The sequence below is a fragment of the Carettochelys insculpta genome, chromosome 23 (genome assembly GCF_033958435.1).
Source record: "Carettochelys insculpta isolate YL-2023 chromosome 23, ASM3395843v1, whole genome shotgun sequence".
NCBI classification, from domain to species: domain Eukaryota; kingdom Metazoa; phylum Chordata; order Testudines; family Carettochelyidae; genus Carettochelys; species Carettochelys insculpta.
Genome location: NC_134159.1, coordinates 2,266,103 through 2,281,303, shown reverse-complemented (window position 1 = coordinate 2,281,303; position 15,201 = coordinate 2,266,103). Strand labels below are relative to the sequence as shown.

Below are 15,201 nucleotides of genomic sequence, written 5' to 3'. Positions count from 1 at the left end.
GCTGTGTCAATCAGCCGTTCACAGAGCAGGCATCTTTCTGCCAAAGGAGATGTGTCCCTTGCAAGCCTCACAACAGCCTACGTACTCTGACAGAAGTAAGCACAGAAGAGGCTCTGAGTCATGAGCGCTTGATAAAAGTGGTGCAGTATGTGAGCCTCAGCCCCGGTTCAGATTAGAGGAGCAACAGGGGCAGGGCAGGGACCAGTGCACCCCTGACAAGTTCCTTACACTGAGCAGGGCTGACAGTCCAGCAGCTGGCTCTGCTGATGAATAGCTCCTGCACACCAGGCTAATTCTCACTGGCCAGATCTGCCTGCTTTCCGGCCCATCCAGGATGCCTAAGTGACATACAGGAACCAGAACACTGGAGAGGATCTGGACCCACTTCTAAGGTCCCTTAGGCAGCCTGCCCTCCGCTTCTCAGCACAATTCGTTCTGCAGCAGAGCACATTGGTAATTAGCAATAGCGAGGTCGAGGACGGCATAAGAAGAGGAGCTAGTTCAGTGCAAGCAGAAAGGACACTTCGCTCTTGGGAAACATACAGAAAATTAACACCTTTGGGACATGCCCTTATGCAACAAACAGCTGCTGAAATTCATCACAAAACCCACAACGCTGCATTTTACTGTGAGCAGAAACCATCTTAACTGACTAGCGCAGCAGCACAGGCAGATCACGGTAACACTCAAAGAATACATTGTACAGCGTTAATACAGTCCTTGTTCCTTGTTCTTACAGTGTGTCAAAAAGTCACAGTTCCTGATGGCCACTCTGGGGCATAGGGATAGCAATGAATTTAGACTGTACGTTAACATCAGTGGTTCAACAGTTTGTGATAGCAGCACAATAAAAATCTTTCTGGATCTGAATTTATATTCCTACTGCATTTCTAAGTAGCACTTGTGAGAAAAAAACAAAAAAAGAAAAAAACTATTTTTTCATTTTCATCTAACCCTCCAGAGGGAAATTTCAATTTTTTTATTATAAACTGAAACTGTTTTGCCTTTGGATTTTCAGTTTTCCAATTAATTATAATTTTTCAAGGAAAGCATATACTTTATGCAAAAATGTTTAGTCAGCTGAAAACTCAGTTTTCTATTTAAAAAGTTTTGACAAACCAATCAGGTTTTTTCCAACCAAACCAGACTTGGAAGTAACATTGGCAGGTGCCTTACCTAAATTATGCCTTACCACTGTCTTTCAGCTTGTTCATCTCTTCTCTCTGGCTTTCAGATGTCTGTGGGGTCAGCTGCAAAGCAGGATCTAAGAGAACAATAGAGAAACAATCTCACCTAATGGTAACTTTACTAGACCATTTTTATGAGCAGAGAATTCTAGAATTCTCTTCTATTGTTTTTCATTCAAAAATTCCACCTTAAAATTGAGCTCAAAGGAGTCCCAAGAGCACAAAACTAGACCATAGCATATGATTTCACACACTTACCAGACATCAACAATAGAAAATTATGTACTGGACTGAAATTGTTTAATAAGGATTATACACTTTTTATTAAACTTGAACAGGCTGCAAGACTAAACTCTGAGTCTAGACAGAATTTCCTTCAAATAAATCAGGGATCCTGCTTGATTTTCTATGAGTAAATCTAGTTACATTGCAATTAGCTTTTAAAACCTACAGGGAGGATTAAACATGCAGAAATACAATTATTACTAGTTTTAAGAGCTTGCCTTAAAAAAGTTTTAATCCAATTTGAACACCAACATTTTAAGCATAACAAAGCACATCAAACATGAAACGCTTGACCACAGCATAGAAACACAACTGAACATGCTCATCATAAACACATTTCTCACTGGTTCAGCACACACGAGGTTCCACTGGGAAAGAAAGTCAAATACAGCAGCTCTGTCCATGATCCTGAGAAATAGCATGTGGAGGCTGTGACACATTGCCGAGTTTGTGCCCTTTGATGCGTGCACATCAATCGACCAACATGGGAGGTCTGAAAAACCTCTGTGTAGGGTGCTCACTCCTAAGACTTGGAATACAACGCAGCCTGGGACTGACTGCTTGGGCTGCTGGTTGGAACTGTTTAGTGACTTGCAGAGATGGCCTTTGTGAGCAGAAGTAGGCTGACGTAGTCAGTCACATGACAAGTCTGTGCAGGTGGATTCCATCTGGAGTCCCAGTGAAGTAGATGGTGCTCAGCCCCTCAGAGACCATACCGTGGGACAGGGAACTCCAGCTGCTGTTAAAACTTCAACTGATCAATTTCTGATGCTTCTTATATAAATTCTCAGCTGGGAAGAAGAATTTAACGAGAAAAACGTGTACAACAGATAGGAATAATATGAGAACACCTTACTAGATGCCCCAAAAGCCTAATCCCACAGTCAGGAAGAAGGCTGTGCTGTTTAAAAAAATTGATCAGGTTTAGAGAGGAAGCAAAGGCAGCTCTAAAAATAAAATAATATACAACAAATAGAAGAAGAGGAAAAATATTAATAATGAACGTAAATTAGAAGTTTGGAATTCTAGAAAATTGGAAGCTGAGGGATCCAGGCGGAAATCTATGGCCAAGAGATAAGTACAATATGGAGTTTTTTAAATATATTAAGAAAAAGAATCCTGGCAATGGGACAGGTCAGTTACTAGACAGAAACTGTAGGATTAGCAATACTACTTCAGAAAAAGCTGAAATGTTTTATACATATTTCTGTTTTGTATTTAGGGGAAAAACAGACAATATAGTCTTATTATATAGTGATGATGAATACTCTTTCAATTCCATTAGCATTTCTGGAGGATGTTAAACAGAAGTTACTAAAATGAGACATTTTTAAATTAGCAGGTCCAGCAACTTGCATCCAGGAGTTTTAAAAGTGACAGCTAGGGAGCTCTCTGGACCATTAACAATGGTTTTTAATCCATCTCAGAACATGGGAGAAGGTCCAGAAACTGGAAGAAAGCTAATGTGCCAATTTTTTAAAAAGAGTAAACAGGATGACCCAGCTAATTATAGGCCTGTCAGCCCGACATCAGTCCTAGGTAAGAAAATGGAACAGCAGATATGAGACTTGATTAATAAAGAACTGAAGGAGAGTAAAGTAATTAATGCAAAGCCACATGGATTTATAATCCTGTCAAACTACCGGGTTATCTTTTCTGATGAGATGACAATGATTGAAAAAGGTAACAGTAATGACATAATAGTTGTGTGTAAAGCATTGGACTTGAGGCCACTCAGCATTTTGACTAAAAACTGGCAGTTTAACCTTGCCCCTCCTCCATTAGTATCATGGAAGAGTGCAGCCCTTGACCACTTTCCAAATTCTTGGAATGCGCCCCCTCATCAGAAATTATTGCCCACCACTGGGCTGCACCTCCAGAGTGATGCTGTCAGACTGCTGGTGTGTTAGGAGGAGGAGGCAGGACTAAAAGTGCCCTGGCCGGAGGGCCACATCAAAGGACGAGGAAGCGACTGCGGAGCCAGAGTGGCTGTGGGCAGCAGAGCCAAAGGCAGAGGAGAGCTTCTCACCCTGGCACAAGGGGGCGTCCTTCCACCTGAGGGTCCATGTAGGAATGGGTTATAAAGAGTCAGTAAATGATTAACAGGTGTTTTGTTGCAGAGGAAATCAACTGTTATCCACTGTTACAGACCCCAGTCGGTCAAGAGGTTCCTTATGGTTCATTACCATTTGTAACAACTTCTAAAGATGTGCTGATAAGATAAGAACCACTTGTAATAGGTGCTCCTCATGCCTGCAATGTGTTCGTAACCTGTGAGCTGGTTAATAACTCCCCATTCACTATTTATAAGTGGAACCTTCCCATGAATGCAATCTTTTTTCTTCATAACCCTGATTTCCCAGACACGTTTCTCAAGTTACTTTCTAGGAGGTTCCAAGTCCCCTCCAGTCTGGCCTGGGCAGCCACAGACATTGGGGTGCTGCAGCTTTGCTCCCCAGGAAAAACAGACACACAATAAAGTGCTCAGTGTCTCATCTACTAACCGACAGCAATAAATGTATTATCACTAGGGCAGCCTGTGCCTGTGACAAATGCTCGTAACACTCACCTCTCCTGCAGCTATGCAAAGCCTCCCAGTCCCACATCCCGCTCGGGTGGGCTCTGGTGGTAGGCAAGTGCCGGGGTCTGGCTGCAGGTACCATCCACGTGACAGCAAAGTGCAAGATCGGAGCTGTCAGTTTGGTGGGAATGTGGGCAGGATGTGACAGCTGGAGGACGTGAGGGGAAGCAGAGCTGTGCAGCGGGCCTAGGGGCCAGGGCAGGATTTGAAATGGATCCTCTGGGGTGTGCATGGGGAGGGGCTCCGTGAGACACACTTCAGATAGCACGAGAGGACAGGGGATCTGTCATAAGAGACAGGCAGCAGGTGGCCAGTAGGCTTCTGGGCTGAATGGGGAGCGGTGCCTCTCTGCTCCATCTCCCTCCACCATGCCCAGGAGAGGAAGCCAGTGCTGTGCTGCCACAGTGTCATGGCAAATCAGCCAACGTGGGTTTTTCTCCGACACGTCACTGCCTGTCAGCTACTGAATCCTGGTGAAAGACGCCACGCTGAATTCCATGGCAGCAAGCTCACATTTGACACAGACCGAGTTATCCATGCAAGGGAATATGGGGCAGCAGGGCTGATGGCCTGCTCTGCGCTCCTGGAAGGGGCAGGGCCTCGGGTGGAAGGGGTGGAGGCAGGGGCTGCTGCCCAGAACTTGCAGCATGGCGCTCCAGCAGAGATTTAAAGGGCTGGGGCTCCAGTCACCGCCATTGTTGGAGTAGCAGTGGCCAGGATCCCCAGGCCCTTTTGCATTGCTGGACCCCAGGAGGATTGCCCCTTTGTCTCTCTGTCAGCGGGCCTGGGGCTGGGAGATGCTTTCTGTGACCATCCTCAGAGTGACAGGCAAGGGATACACAGAACACGACCTGCTTTGCAGAGATGTGGAGTACCTGATGCAAACCATCAGCACCTCTGAAAGCCAAACCAAACACAGGCTAATAACTGTGATGCCCATGGCTCAAATTTACCCTGTTTGCTTTGCTCCTTTTTCTGCACGTCCAGCTCATCTGTCAGCCGGCGGATCTCTTCGTGCGCCATCTGCAGCCTTCGCGCAGCCTCATCCAGGTCTCGCTCCACCCGCCTTCGTAAGACTTTCTCTCTTTCCAGCTCCTCATCATGCGACTGAAATAAAAGCAATGCTCACAGGACAAAGGAAACTGAATGCCCTGGCTGCGCTACCAAGAAGCTTGCACTATGGCTCAGGAAGTGGGGACACAAGACATATGCAGGAAGCAGGCGTGTGGGAGCTGCTGCTGGGAACATACATGTACATATTGTGGCAACCCCATAACTGAAGCACACGGATAGCTGTATGTTACGCTGCCACCCTGCATCCAATTTTAGGCAATGGGGTTGTCCCAGGGGATCCCTGTGAGATAAAAAGAACAGAAACACTTTTTCCCTTGAAAAACACTGGGAGTCAAGTTGTATTTTCACTCATGGGTTCATGAGGGGCCCATTAGATCTAGCCTGGCTTCCAGTCTTGATATGAAGACCTCAAGGAATGGAGAATCCACCAGTCCCCTTGCTCGTTTGTTCCAACGGCTGCTGAGTTTTGCATTCTGTTTAGCGTCTTTGGGTTGGTTGGAGTGGGGACACTGGGCAGAATGCAGAGCAGCCAAGCCATGAGTGAGAACAGCCAAGCCTCAACTGAGTGCTGCAAGGCTGATTAACACAAGGCTCACTGTAGTGATCCTTCACCTTCCAGTCTGGAGGGAAGCCACTCCTCCTCATGATACACTCTTTAATGTTTACAAGGCCCATTTTTCTCCCCCTTGCCTCGCCCCTTCCTTCTTTCTACTGTTTCTCTTGTGCCTTTTCCCAGTCTCCTCCCAGATCTTCCTTCTCCACCATACTTCTTCACTTTTCCCTTGGTCTTTCCAGGTGTCTTTAGCTGGCAGCAGCCTCTCCCTTCTAAAGCATGGGTCCAGGACCACAGGTCTGCCACTATTGTGAGGGGCGTGGATGTGCTTGTGTGTGTTGTATTTCCCCATCATCTGGACGTGAAAAGGCTGTTCCTGGGGTGACCTCACACACTGTCCATGGAAACATGCTGAGTGGTCATTAGGGTATCATTAAAAAGGTGTCCCCTAATTTAACATTTCCTTGCTTTTAAAAGTTTGCAGTGTGGGGGAGGACATTTCACATACCCAGCCTTAATACCTCTTAACCCAAATTTCACCAGATTATATTTTACTAGTTTTATGATTAGATATTTTTAACATGGAAATCAGAATGTGATAACTTTTAATATTTTGCAGCAGAAATTAACAATTTTCACCCTGTTATCACAATCTGGGAAATGAATGATTGTATTCATACTGTTAATTTTTTTGGCTGTACAAAACGTGCAGCAAAATTACCACTTCTCTCAATGGGAGACATATCAATTAAAATATGTATATGTTAATCGTTTTCAACCCAAACTGATGATCAGAAGTTCATCATACCCAGTTGCCCAGAGTCAAGCAATTCCCATCAGAGATCACATATAATGAGCATGGATGAGAAGTGTGGAAAACTGGACTAGAATTAGCCAGGGAGAATCTATTCATGTGTCAGACTCAGGCCTGCCAATGTGGGGTAGAGGGGAAAGGAAGCAAATGCCCCCAGGCCCAGCCTTGGAAAGGCTGCAGCAGCGCTGTTCCAGCTGACTGCATCTGTAATGGAGTGTTGTGCATTCCTGGTGGAACTTTTAGCCATTAGCTACGGTAGTTCTTGTTCACAAGACATTGTTTCATTTGGCCAAATAATTGACTAGTGATTATTTTCCGGGATCTAGGGCCCCTCAGCCTTTGCTCACCTGCTGGACACCAACACTGCAGAAGCCTGAGTGAATCATGGGAAACTTTGCACAGATATGTGTACACAAACCCTTCTCTAAAATGCTTTTCTCTCCATTCGTCTTCCCTTTGGTTAAGTTGCTTTTTCAGTGCTGCCTCCTCAGTTAGTGCTGTCCTCTCTGCAGAGATTATCTGATTACACCTGGTAATTGACCAAGAACAAGCTGTAATTAAACTAGGTTTTTTAGCAGAAGGTTAGAGCTCCGTTGGCTCTTTTTTAAATACCTTGGGGTTTCTCATCAAGTTTTAAATTGGGAATAATTGATCTCTTTGTAGTGACTATTTGTATCAGATAAAGTGGCTAGCATCAGCTGGCAGAGCACTGACTGGGTAATGGTTCATGACGGACAACTTTTGTATATATGAGGCTTCTGTCACTAGGCTAATGGAAGAGACCTTGTTTTGTAACACCAGCCATCGCCTGGCTATGCTGTGTGAATGCAATTTGGTATTTATCTGATAAAATTAATGACTATTCATTTATAATACTTCTAAGCTAGAGGGGTGGATATTTGTATTTGGGGCCTCAGAGCCTTTTGCGACTTAAAGGTCAAGGTTCTAACCCTGCAGACTTAGGCTACGTCTATACAAGATAGATTAGAATTCAAGGCAGTTAGCTCGATATTAAAATGCCCCTGTCTTCACTGTAAATATCATTAGCTCAAATTATGAAGCACTAACGCAGCTATCATAATATCGTCGGAACCGTCCGGGTGTAGCATCAAGTTTGAATTTAAAATTTCAAATAAAGTCCACAGCGGAAGCACCACGTGTTAAAATCAAATTTATTAGCCTCCAGAAGCATCCTGTATGTTTCCCACAAAGCTACGTCGTTACCTGCCAGGTACAGCCGCTTCCTTCTCTGCTGCTCTCCAGGTGCGCAGGAAGGAGGTCATCAGAAGGCTGCAAATTTGAATTCGAATTCATCAGCACCCAGGCCTGGAAATATAGAGGGTGCCCACAACGAAAAATTTCTTTAACCCATCGCATCGCATTGCATCAATAGCTAGCACACTGCATCAGTAGCCATCTTCTGCAATCATGAGCACTCAGGGTAGTGACCTGCCTAGCAGTTCTCAGGCTCGCAAGAGAGCTCCAGCGTGGAGCCATCAGGAGGTTCTGGATCTTCTTGCAGTTTGGGGAGAGGAATCAGTGGCAAGCAGACTTTGGGTGTCCAAGAGAAACATGAACATACATGATAAGATCTCACAGTTGATGACTGCCAGAGGTTACTCCCAGGACTCTACACAATGTCAGGTGAAGGTGAAAGAACTCTGGCAAGCCTATCACAGAGTCTGGGAAGCCAACTGGCATTCCAAGTCATCTCCAAAGACCTACCACTATTACGAACAGCTGCACGTGCTTCTTGTGCAGGGGACCCCACCATGTTGCCCACTCTTTATTATGACAGTTATGGAGGCCCTGTTCTGGAGTCTGGTGTGAGCCAAGAGGAGCTGAAGGGCCACGAGAAAGAGGCCAATGGAGAAGAGAACAGGGGCAACCAGCAGGGGCCTGAGGAAGTTATTTCCAACAGCCCAGATCTCTTTGCCCTAGAGCTGGAACTGATCCCCCCTATGCCAGTCCCCAAACCCCCAGGACCAAGCTGTTCCGGGGAGTATTTTTTTCTGAATGCTAGAAGTGGGTTGTAGGTAGGTATAGGTATGGGTAGGACTACACGTTTTCTATGGATCTGTGCTCTTCAGAACAGCTTGTTAATATTTCTGGGGATGGAGCCTTTTCCTTTTTGGAGATCTCCTCAAAGCTCTCATCCAGGCACTCTTGTGTTTTTTGCACCAGGTTTTCAGGCAAGCCTGACTTATTGCGGTTTCCACAGTAGCACACCGTGCCACGCCAGGCAACCAGATAGCGATCTGACGTCATGGCACCACTCAGCACTTTGGCGAACTTTTCAGGCTTGTGGTCACACATGATGAGCAGCTCTTCTTTGTTAGTTTTAGGAAAGTGATGTTTTCTTTGGCAACCTAAAGCAGCATGGGAATTTGGATTGGATTTTTTTGCAATGCTTCCTGCCCTTTTACATTTCCGTGGAGCGCATTGCTGCACTACATGGCTGGCGCGCGCTCCCTTCCCCCATCACTGTGAAGCTGGCAGGCTCTCCAGGCCTTCTCCCCACCCACTTCCCCCCGCATTTTTTTTTTCAATTTACAGGGATTCCTCTGCATCCAGCCATCCCTGCAGCTGGAATCGAACCCTTCCCCACCTTTCCCCCTTGCCACATGGCTGCTGGGCTCTACCGGCCTTGCTCCTTGTGGAGTATTGTTCCAGAAATGGCTGAAAAAAACTTTTCCCCTGCTCCAGGACACTGGAAGGCTTACCCTTCTTTGCAGCACCTTGCCTCAGAGGGCAGACAAGCTTACCACATCTACAACAAAAAGTTCCGGATAAATGATGGTAAATGATGGTTTGTGCAACGCACACTTTGAATCCCATCCTTAATAAGACTTAAGCAGCCTTGCAAAAAGAAGCTTTCCCTGACAGTAGAGACAAAGACCCATTCATTCCATTGGTAAGGGCTTAGTGTGAATTGTATCTCAATTTTCACCTTTACTTTCCAGCTGTCACACCCAGCATGGGAGAGAGGGCGAGGAAGCACAAGAGGTTCAAGCAGCATCTGATCCTGCAGCACATGGAGCTGTCTGAAGCAGAAACCAGTGATGTGAAAAGGGAGACAGCACAGTGGCGGCAAAGTATGCTTGACTTCCAGAAACAGCAAGCAGCAAATAAGAGGGAGGGTGCAGGAAAGCTTACAATGGCAGTGAGTGACCAAAAGGAGGTCCTGTATTCCATGCTGGAGCTGCAGAGGGGCTCCCAACGCAGCAATTGGGAGTCCCCTGAAGACAGGTCACTCATCCTCCCATCATCAGGGTCCCTGAACGTGGAGAGGGAGGGCAAGAACAGCCTGCCACTCTAGCCCCAAGGGCCACTGCAAGAGGCTACTCCACCACCCTTGACCACACTTCTTTTCCCTGCCACTTAAACTTCTCCTTCCCCTCAAATAAACTTATTTTTTTGAGCTCAGTGTGATTTTTTGGCATGCACGAGTGGTAGTGTGCACAAATCATTGACGGGAACCGGGCGGGGATGGAGAGGGCTGACAGCACAGCTGCTTGCTGCTACACCAAGGTCCGCAGAGGACTCATGGCAGAGACACCTGAGAGGGGGGTGGGGAGGGCCAATAGCACAGGCGCTCGCTGCTATGCCAAGGTCCACAGAGGACTCGCAGCAGGGGCACCCGGAAGCGACAGGGGAGAGGTGACAGGGAAAATAACCCTCCCTCCACAACCATTCTTTTGCCTGCAACTTAACCCTCTCCCACCAAGTAAAATCATTTGTGTAAGACACAATCTGATTTATTGGTTCATATTTAGTGGGGAGCACAAATCAGTCTGGTGAGTGCGGGTTGGCTGTTATTACAACAGAGAGATACATTGCTATCATGCACATGGCAGATCACTCATGAAGCAATTTTTTAAAGCATCCTGGGTTGCTGCTGCCTCCACAAGGTTATTGGTGAATGGCTGTGTGGGCGGCTAAGGATAAGCCCTGCCTATGGCCTCAGCCTTGGTATTCCAGGCGTTCAAGAAATTCTCCTTCCTGGATTCACAAATATTATGAAAAATAATGCACGCTGTAATCATGGTGGGGACATTAGTTTCATTGAGGTCCAAACAAGTGAATAGACATCTAAACCTCACTTTTAAACAGCCAAAGGCACATTCAACCACCACTCTGCACTTGCTGAGTCTTTGACTGAAGTTTTCCTTGCTGTGGTCCAAGGCTCCTGTGTAGTTTCATAAGGCCAGGGAGCAGAGGGTAAGTAGGGTCACCCACTATGACAATAGGCATATCCACATTGCCAATCTTGATTTTCCGGTCTGGGAAAAAAATCCCATCCACGAGCTTTCTGTACAGTCCACAATTTCTGAAGATGGGTGAGTCATGAGTCTTCCCCGACAATCCCACACTGATGTCAGTGAAATGACCTTTGTGATCTACCAACGCCTGCAAAACCATGGAGAAGTACCCCTTTCTGTTTATATACTCAGAGGCCAGGTGAGCCGGGCCACGATGGGGATGTGCATGTCATCTGTTGCCCCACTGCAGTTAGGAAACTCCTGGCCAACACAGCCATCCACTGTGACCTGTACATCTCCCAGGGTCACAGTCTTCCTGAGGAGATGCCAACAGATTTCATTGTCTACCTCTATCACCATGACCCCCACTGTAGATCTACCTAGCCCAACTGATTTGCCACTGACTGACTGTCGAACGTTGCAAACTTCCACAGAGCGATTGCCACTCACTTCTGAACTGTTAAATCCGGCCTCATTCTTGTCTTGCTGCACTTCAGGGTGGGGGTCAACACATGACAAAGTTCCATAAAAGTGAACTTGCACTTGCGGAAGTTCTGCACCCACTGCTGGTCATACCAGGGCTCCAAAACGATGTGGTCCCACAACTCCAAAACCACCGCTTCACTGTCAGCGATGTTTTCAGTGCCATCAGCACTTGTGAGTTCTTGGATTGCAGTAGAAAGATTTTCTCTTCAAAAACATTATCATCATCATCATACTCAATCATCATCGTCCTTTTTAATCTAAATAAAAATTGCATGACAGTCTGTGACGATGCCATAATGGTGTGTGCAATGACTTGAAGCATTTGAGGATCCATGATTGCACTAGCGCTATGATGGCAAAAATGACACGATCTCCCATTCACTTTTGCACAGTTATTGGGTGTTCTGAATTCTGGGACAGTGCTTTGCATGCTGGGATAGTGACATCAAACACCCACAAGCAACTGGGGCTAAGGCAGTGTGGGATGGGTACCCTCAATGCACTGCTCAAGCAGTCAAACTTGGATAAGGCAATGGGGATGTGGCAACTCGACATTAAAAAAATGGAGGGTCAAATTTACAGAAGGTCTGTGGACACAAATTCAAATTCTTAAGAATAAGGTTAAAAAAATCAAATTTATTAAAAGCTGAATTTATCTCATAATGTAGACGTAGCTGTAGAGACTTAATGATGAGCTCTCTTGAATCTCCCCTTGTATGCAGGGGAGTAAGTCATCTCAGGACTGGGGCAATATTTATGAAATTGCTTAATGACCATTTTGGATTCTGTATGGGCTTGTCTATACTAGCTCCCTACTTCGAAGGGAGCACGGTAAGTAAGGGGTGAGAGATTATTAATGAAGTGCTGTGCTGCATATGCAGCACTTCATTAAGCTAATTCTCTCCCGCAGCAACTCAAAATTTTGAGGAGTAAAGGGACTTTGAAGTTGCCCGGGCACTTGGAAGTACCGGCGGGTGAGCCACGCCTACACGTGAGCCAGCACTTCAAAGTTTAACACTTCAGAGTTGATGCGTGGGAGAAATAGCTGAATGAAGTGCTGCATATGCAGCGCTGCACTTCATTAATAATCTCCTGACACCCTACTTACCATGCTTCCTTCGAAATAGGGAACTAGTGTAGACACAGCCTATGTGTTTGATGTATTTTGTGGCTTTTATGGTTTAGTATTTACAGACTGAAAATATGAATGTATTATGGCACTACAGTAAAAGCCGTGGTATCTGGAATTTGAATAACTGGAACTCTCTATTAATTGGCATCTACTTTGCTGGCGGTCGCCCACCTGGGGCTGGTAGAGCAGGGCTGTTGGCTGGGTCCATCAGCCGTGGGGCCAGAGGCTCAACCAGCGACAGTGGGGTAGGGGACCAGGAGCCTGCTGCCCAGTCATTGGCAGTGACTGCAGATCTGGAGACTGGCTGCCCGGCTAGGGCAGGCAGCAACAGGGCCAATGGAGCAGGGTCAGCAGCCCCACTCCAATAACCAGCAAATTCGATTATCCAGCACCTGGTGTTCCCCAGGGGTGCGAGATAACAAAGCTTATACTGTATTTAATAACAGCCCAGTTATTGAAACAACACAGCCTGTGACAGGACACTCAGGATCCAAAAGGGGCCCTCACAGGGTAGCCCAGAGGCCATGTGACCATGAGGCAGAGTGAAGTCTTTCATAGCTCAGGGCCACCTGGCTTCTAGCTCACACAGTCCAGGCTCTTGGCTGTAGCCCCTAAGGTTCCACATGCCTCTGGGTTACAACAGTGATGGCTGTTCCATATCTCAGGCTCCTTAACGGCAGCTGGCAACATCTTCCCAGACACTGGGAAGACCTCACCAGAGCTTGAAGGCAAAGGGCAGGAGAGCAGCACCCACTTACCAGAAGCACAGCTGAGGCCAGACTTGGAAGGAGCTGCTCAAAGGGAACAACTTGTTGCATACAAGAAGAAATGTCACTGACACTACAAAATACAGGAACCATGCTATGCATTCTTGAGTACTGTCTACCATTTCCTATTTACCTGTCTATAGAGCTCAAGACCTCTTGTACCCAAGTCTCCCTGAAACGGCGGTTGTGACTGAAATGGTACAACTAACAATCTTCTTCTTTTGCTGGTTTTGTTATGAACCGTGCTTTGGAATAAAACGTCTAAATAGATGAGGGCCTATGAAGCTAAAATTCATAGCCAGGCAACTGTTTCAGGAGAGTTTTTCCTCTAAAACATCTGTTTCTTTGAAAGACTTGGAAATGAGCTTCATCATGTAGTTTTAGTCTTGCCATTCCAAGACTCTTATGGACTGAGTCCTGAAGTCCATCGGTTTATCAGATCTTCTAGTCATATTACAAGTCTCATGATACAGAGTGTGAACCTGAGGCCTCAGCTGCCAGAGTCATGTGATTGGAAGCCACTTAGCTATCTTTTATTTTAAGTTAAGTTTCTATCCTTCTTGGTTGCGAAGAATTCCTCAGAGTAGAAGCAGTTAAAGAGAACACACTCTAAAAAGAATAAAGCCTCCTGATGTTTAAGCTCATCTCACAATTTTGAGTGAGGCATGACTCATGAAATCCGGCTCATGAAGTCATCAAAAATACTGGGGCCAGTGGGAGCCATTATTACTCAAATAAGACTTTTGAACTGGGCCTTATAGGTTTTTCATAACAATGCCCTCAGAATTCTATTAAAAATAATAATAATGTCATTTATTCAATTCCAGAACTGTGGAGCAAAGCGTGTGCAAACACGGATAGGTAAAAAATGAGTATGGAAACAGACTTCAGTTTTAAGAATCCAGAGGCTTGTTGTAAATGATAAAACTGTTTTTAAATTTTAAAAAACAAGCCTGAAAATATCCTTAACTGTCCCTTCAGAGGGGCTAATGTGACAGTCACCAACTGCTGAGTTTGATACCTGAAGTTGTGCTCCACACAGTCCATCCACGCAGGTGTGTGCATCCGGCTTTTGGTCTGCAATCTCTACTTTCTCCAGCAGCGTAGTTCTTTCTACCAGTAAATACGCAATCTGTTCACTGGGACTGCTGTGAGCTATCTCAGACAAGCCTTCCTGTTCCAGCATTTCCTCCACCTCCTTCAGCTGGGCTTCTAAAAGAAGCAAAGCAGGGCAAGAAACAATCATTACTGTATGAACAGGGGGTTGGGTTTGCAGAAGTGCCTGACACCCACTGCCTCTGACCTCCAATGAGCACCTAACCTCTTGCGGTACTTTCAGAACCCCCACCCTGATGACATGCAGAGCTGGGAATGTTCAGCACTAGCACGGGTTAGATTTTCAGGAGGACTTTGCTCCTAGCAGCTCCCATTATTTTCAAGGGCACTGAATGAGGCAAGGATCCTATGGAAAAATAGTATGTGATCATGTAATCGATAAGCAAATTCAAGTTGCAAGGACAATCTTAATTGTGGTTCATCCTCATTTTTGAGATCTTGATTCTGCAACCTTTACAAAGTTCTTAGACTGCAGAAAGACTAAGTGCAGGAGGAAATACCTTTCATTGGACCAGCTGCATTTGGTGAGCAAGACAAACTTTCACATGGAGCTCTTCTGCTGGTCTACCTTTAACATAGGCCTTACGTCAGTTCCCAATTTTTTAAAAAATTACAGACTGAAAACATTGTATTATGGCACTACAGTAAAAGCCATGGTACTGGAATTCGGATAACCAGCACTCTCTATTAACTGGCATCTGCTTTGCCAGAAGCTGCCCAGCTGGGTCCTGTAAGACTAAAATTAATAGCCAGGCAACTCTTTCAGGAAAGTGTTTTTCTTGATAAAAAGAGTGTTTCTTAATATCTAATCTTCTTTTTCTCTAGTGTTACACACTGCTAGGTGTACCTCTCTATTAGCCAGATTATTTGAATGTCCAGCAACCTCCCAGTCCCAGGGCTGCTGGATACGAAAGCGTATTGCTGTAGCTGTATTAATTTTCAAC

General features: G+C 45.7%; 1 protein-coding gene across 1 annotated transcript in view; it reads right to left on the bottom strand.

Annotated features, from left to right (window-relative positions):
* The window catches only part of CCDC30 (coiled-coil domain containing 30), a 91,914-nt gene that overhangs the window by 48,531 nt on the left and 28,182 nt on the right, over window positions 1–15,201 (bottom strand). Inside the window, exons 9-11 of the mRNA XM_075017962.1 lie at window positions 14,163–14,353; window positions 5,007–5,160; window positions 1,193–1,264 (exon numbers count right to left, since the gene is read on the bottom strand). Coding sequence (XP_074874063.1) covers window positions 1,193–1,264; window positions 5,007–5,160; window positions 14,163–14,353 — 417 coding nt within the window. The remainder of the gene's footprint in view (window positions 1–1,192; window positions 1,265–5,006; window positions 5,161–14,162; window positions 14,354–15,201) is intronic.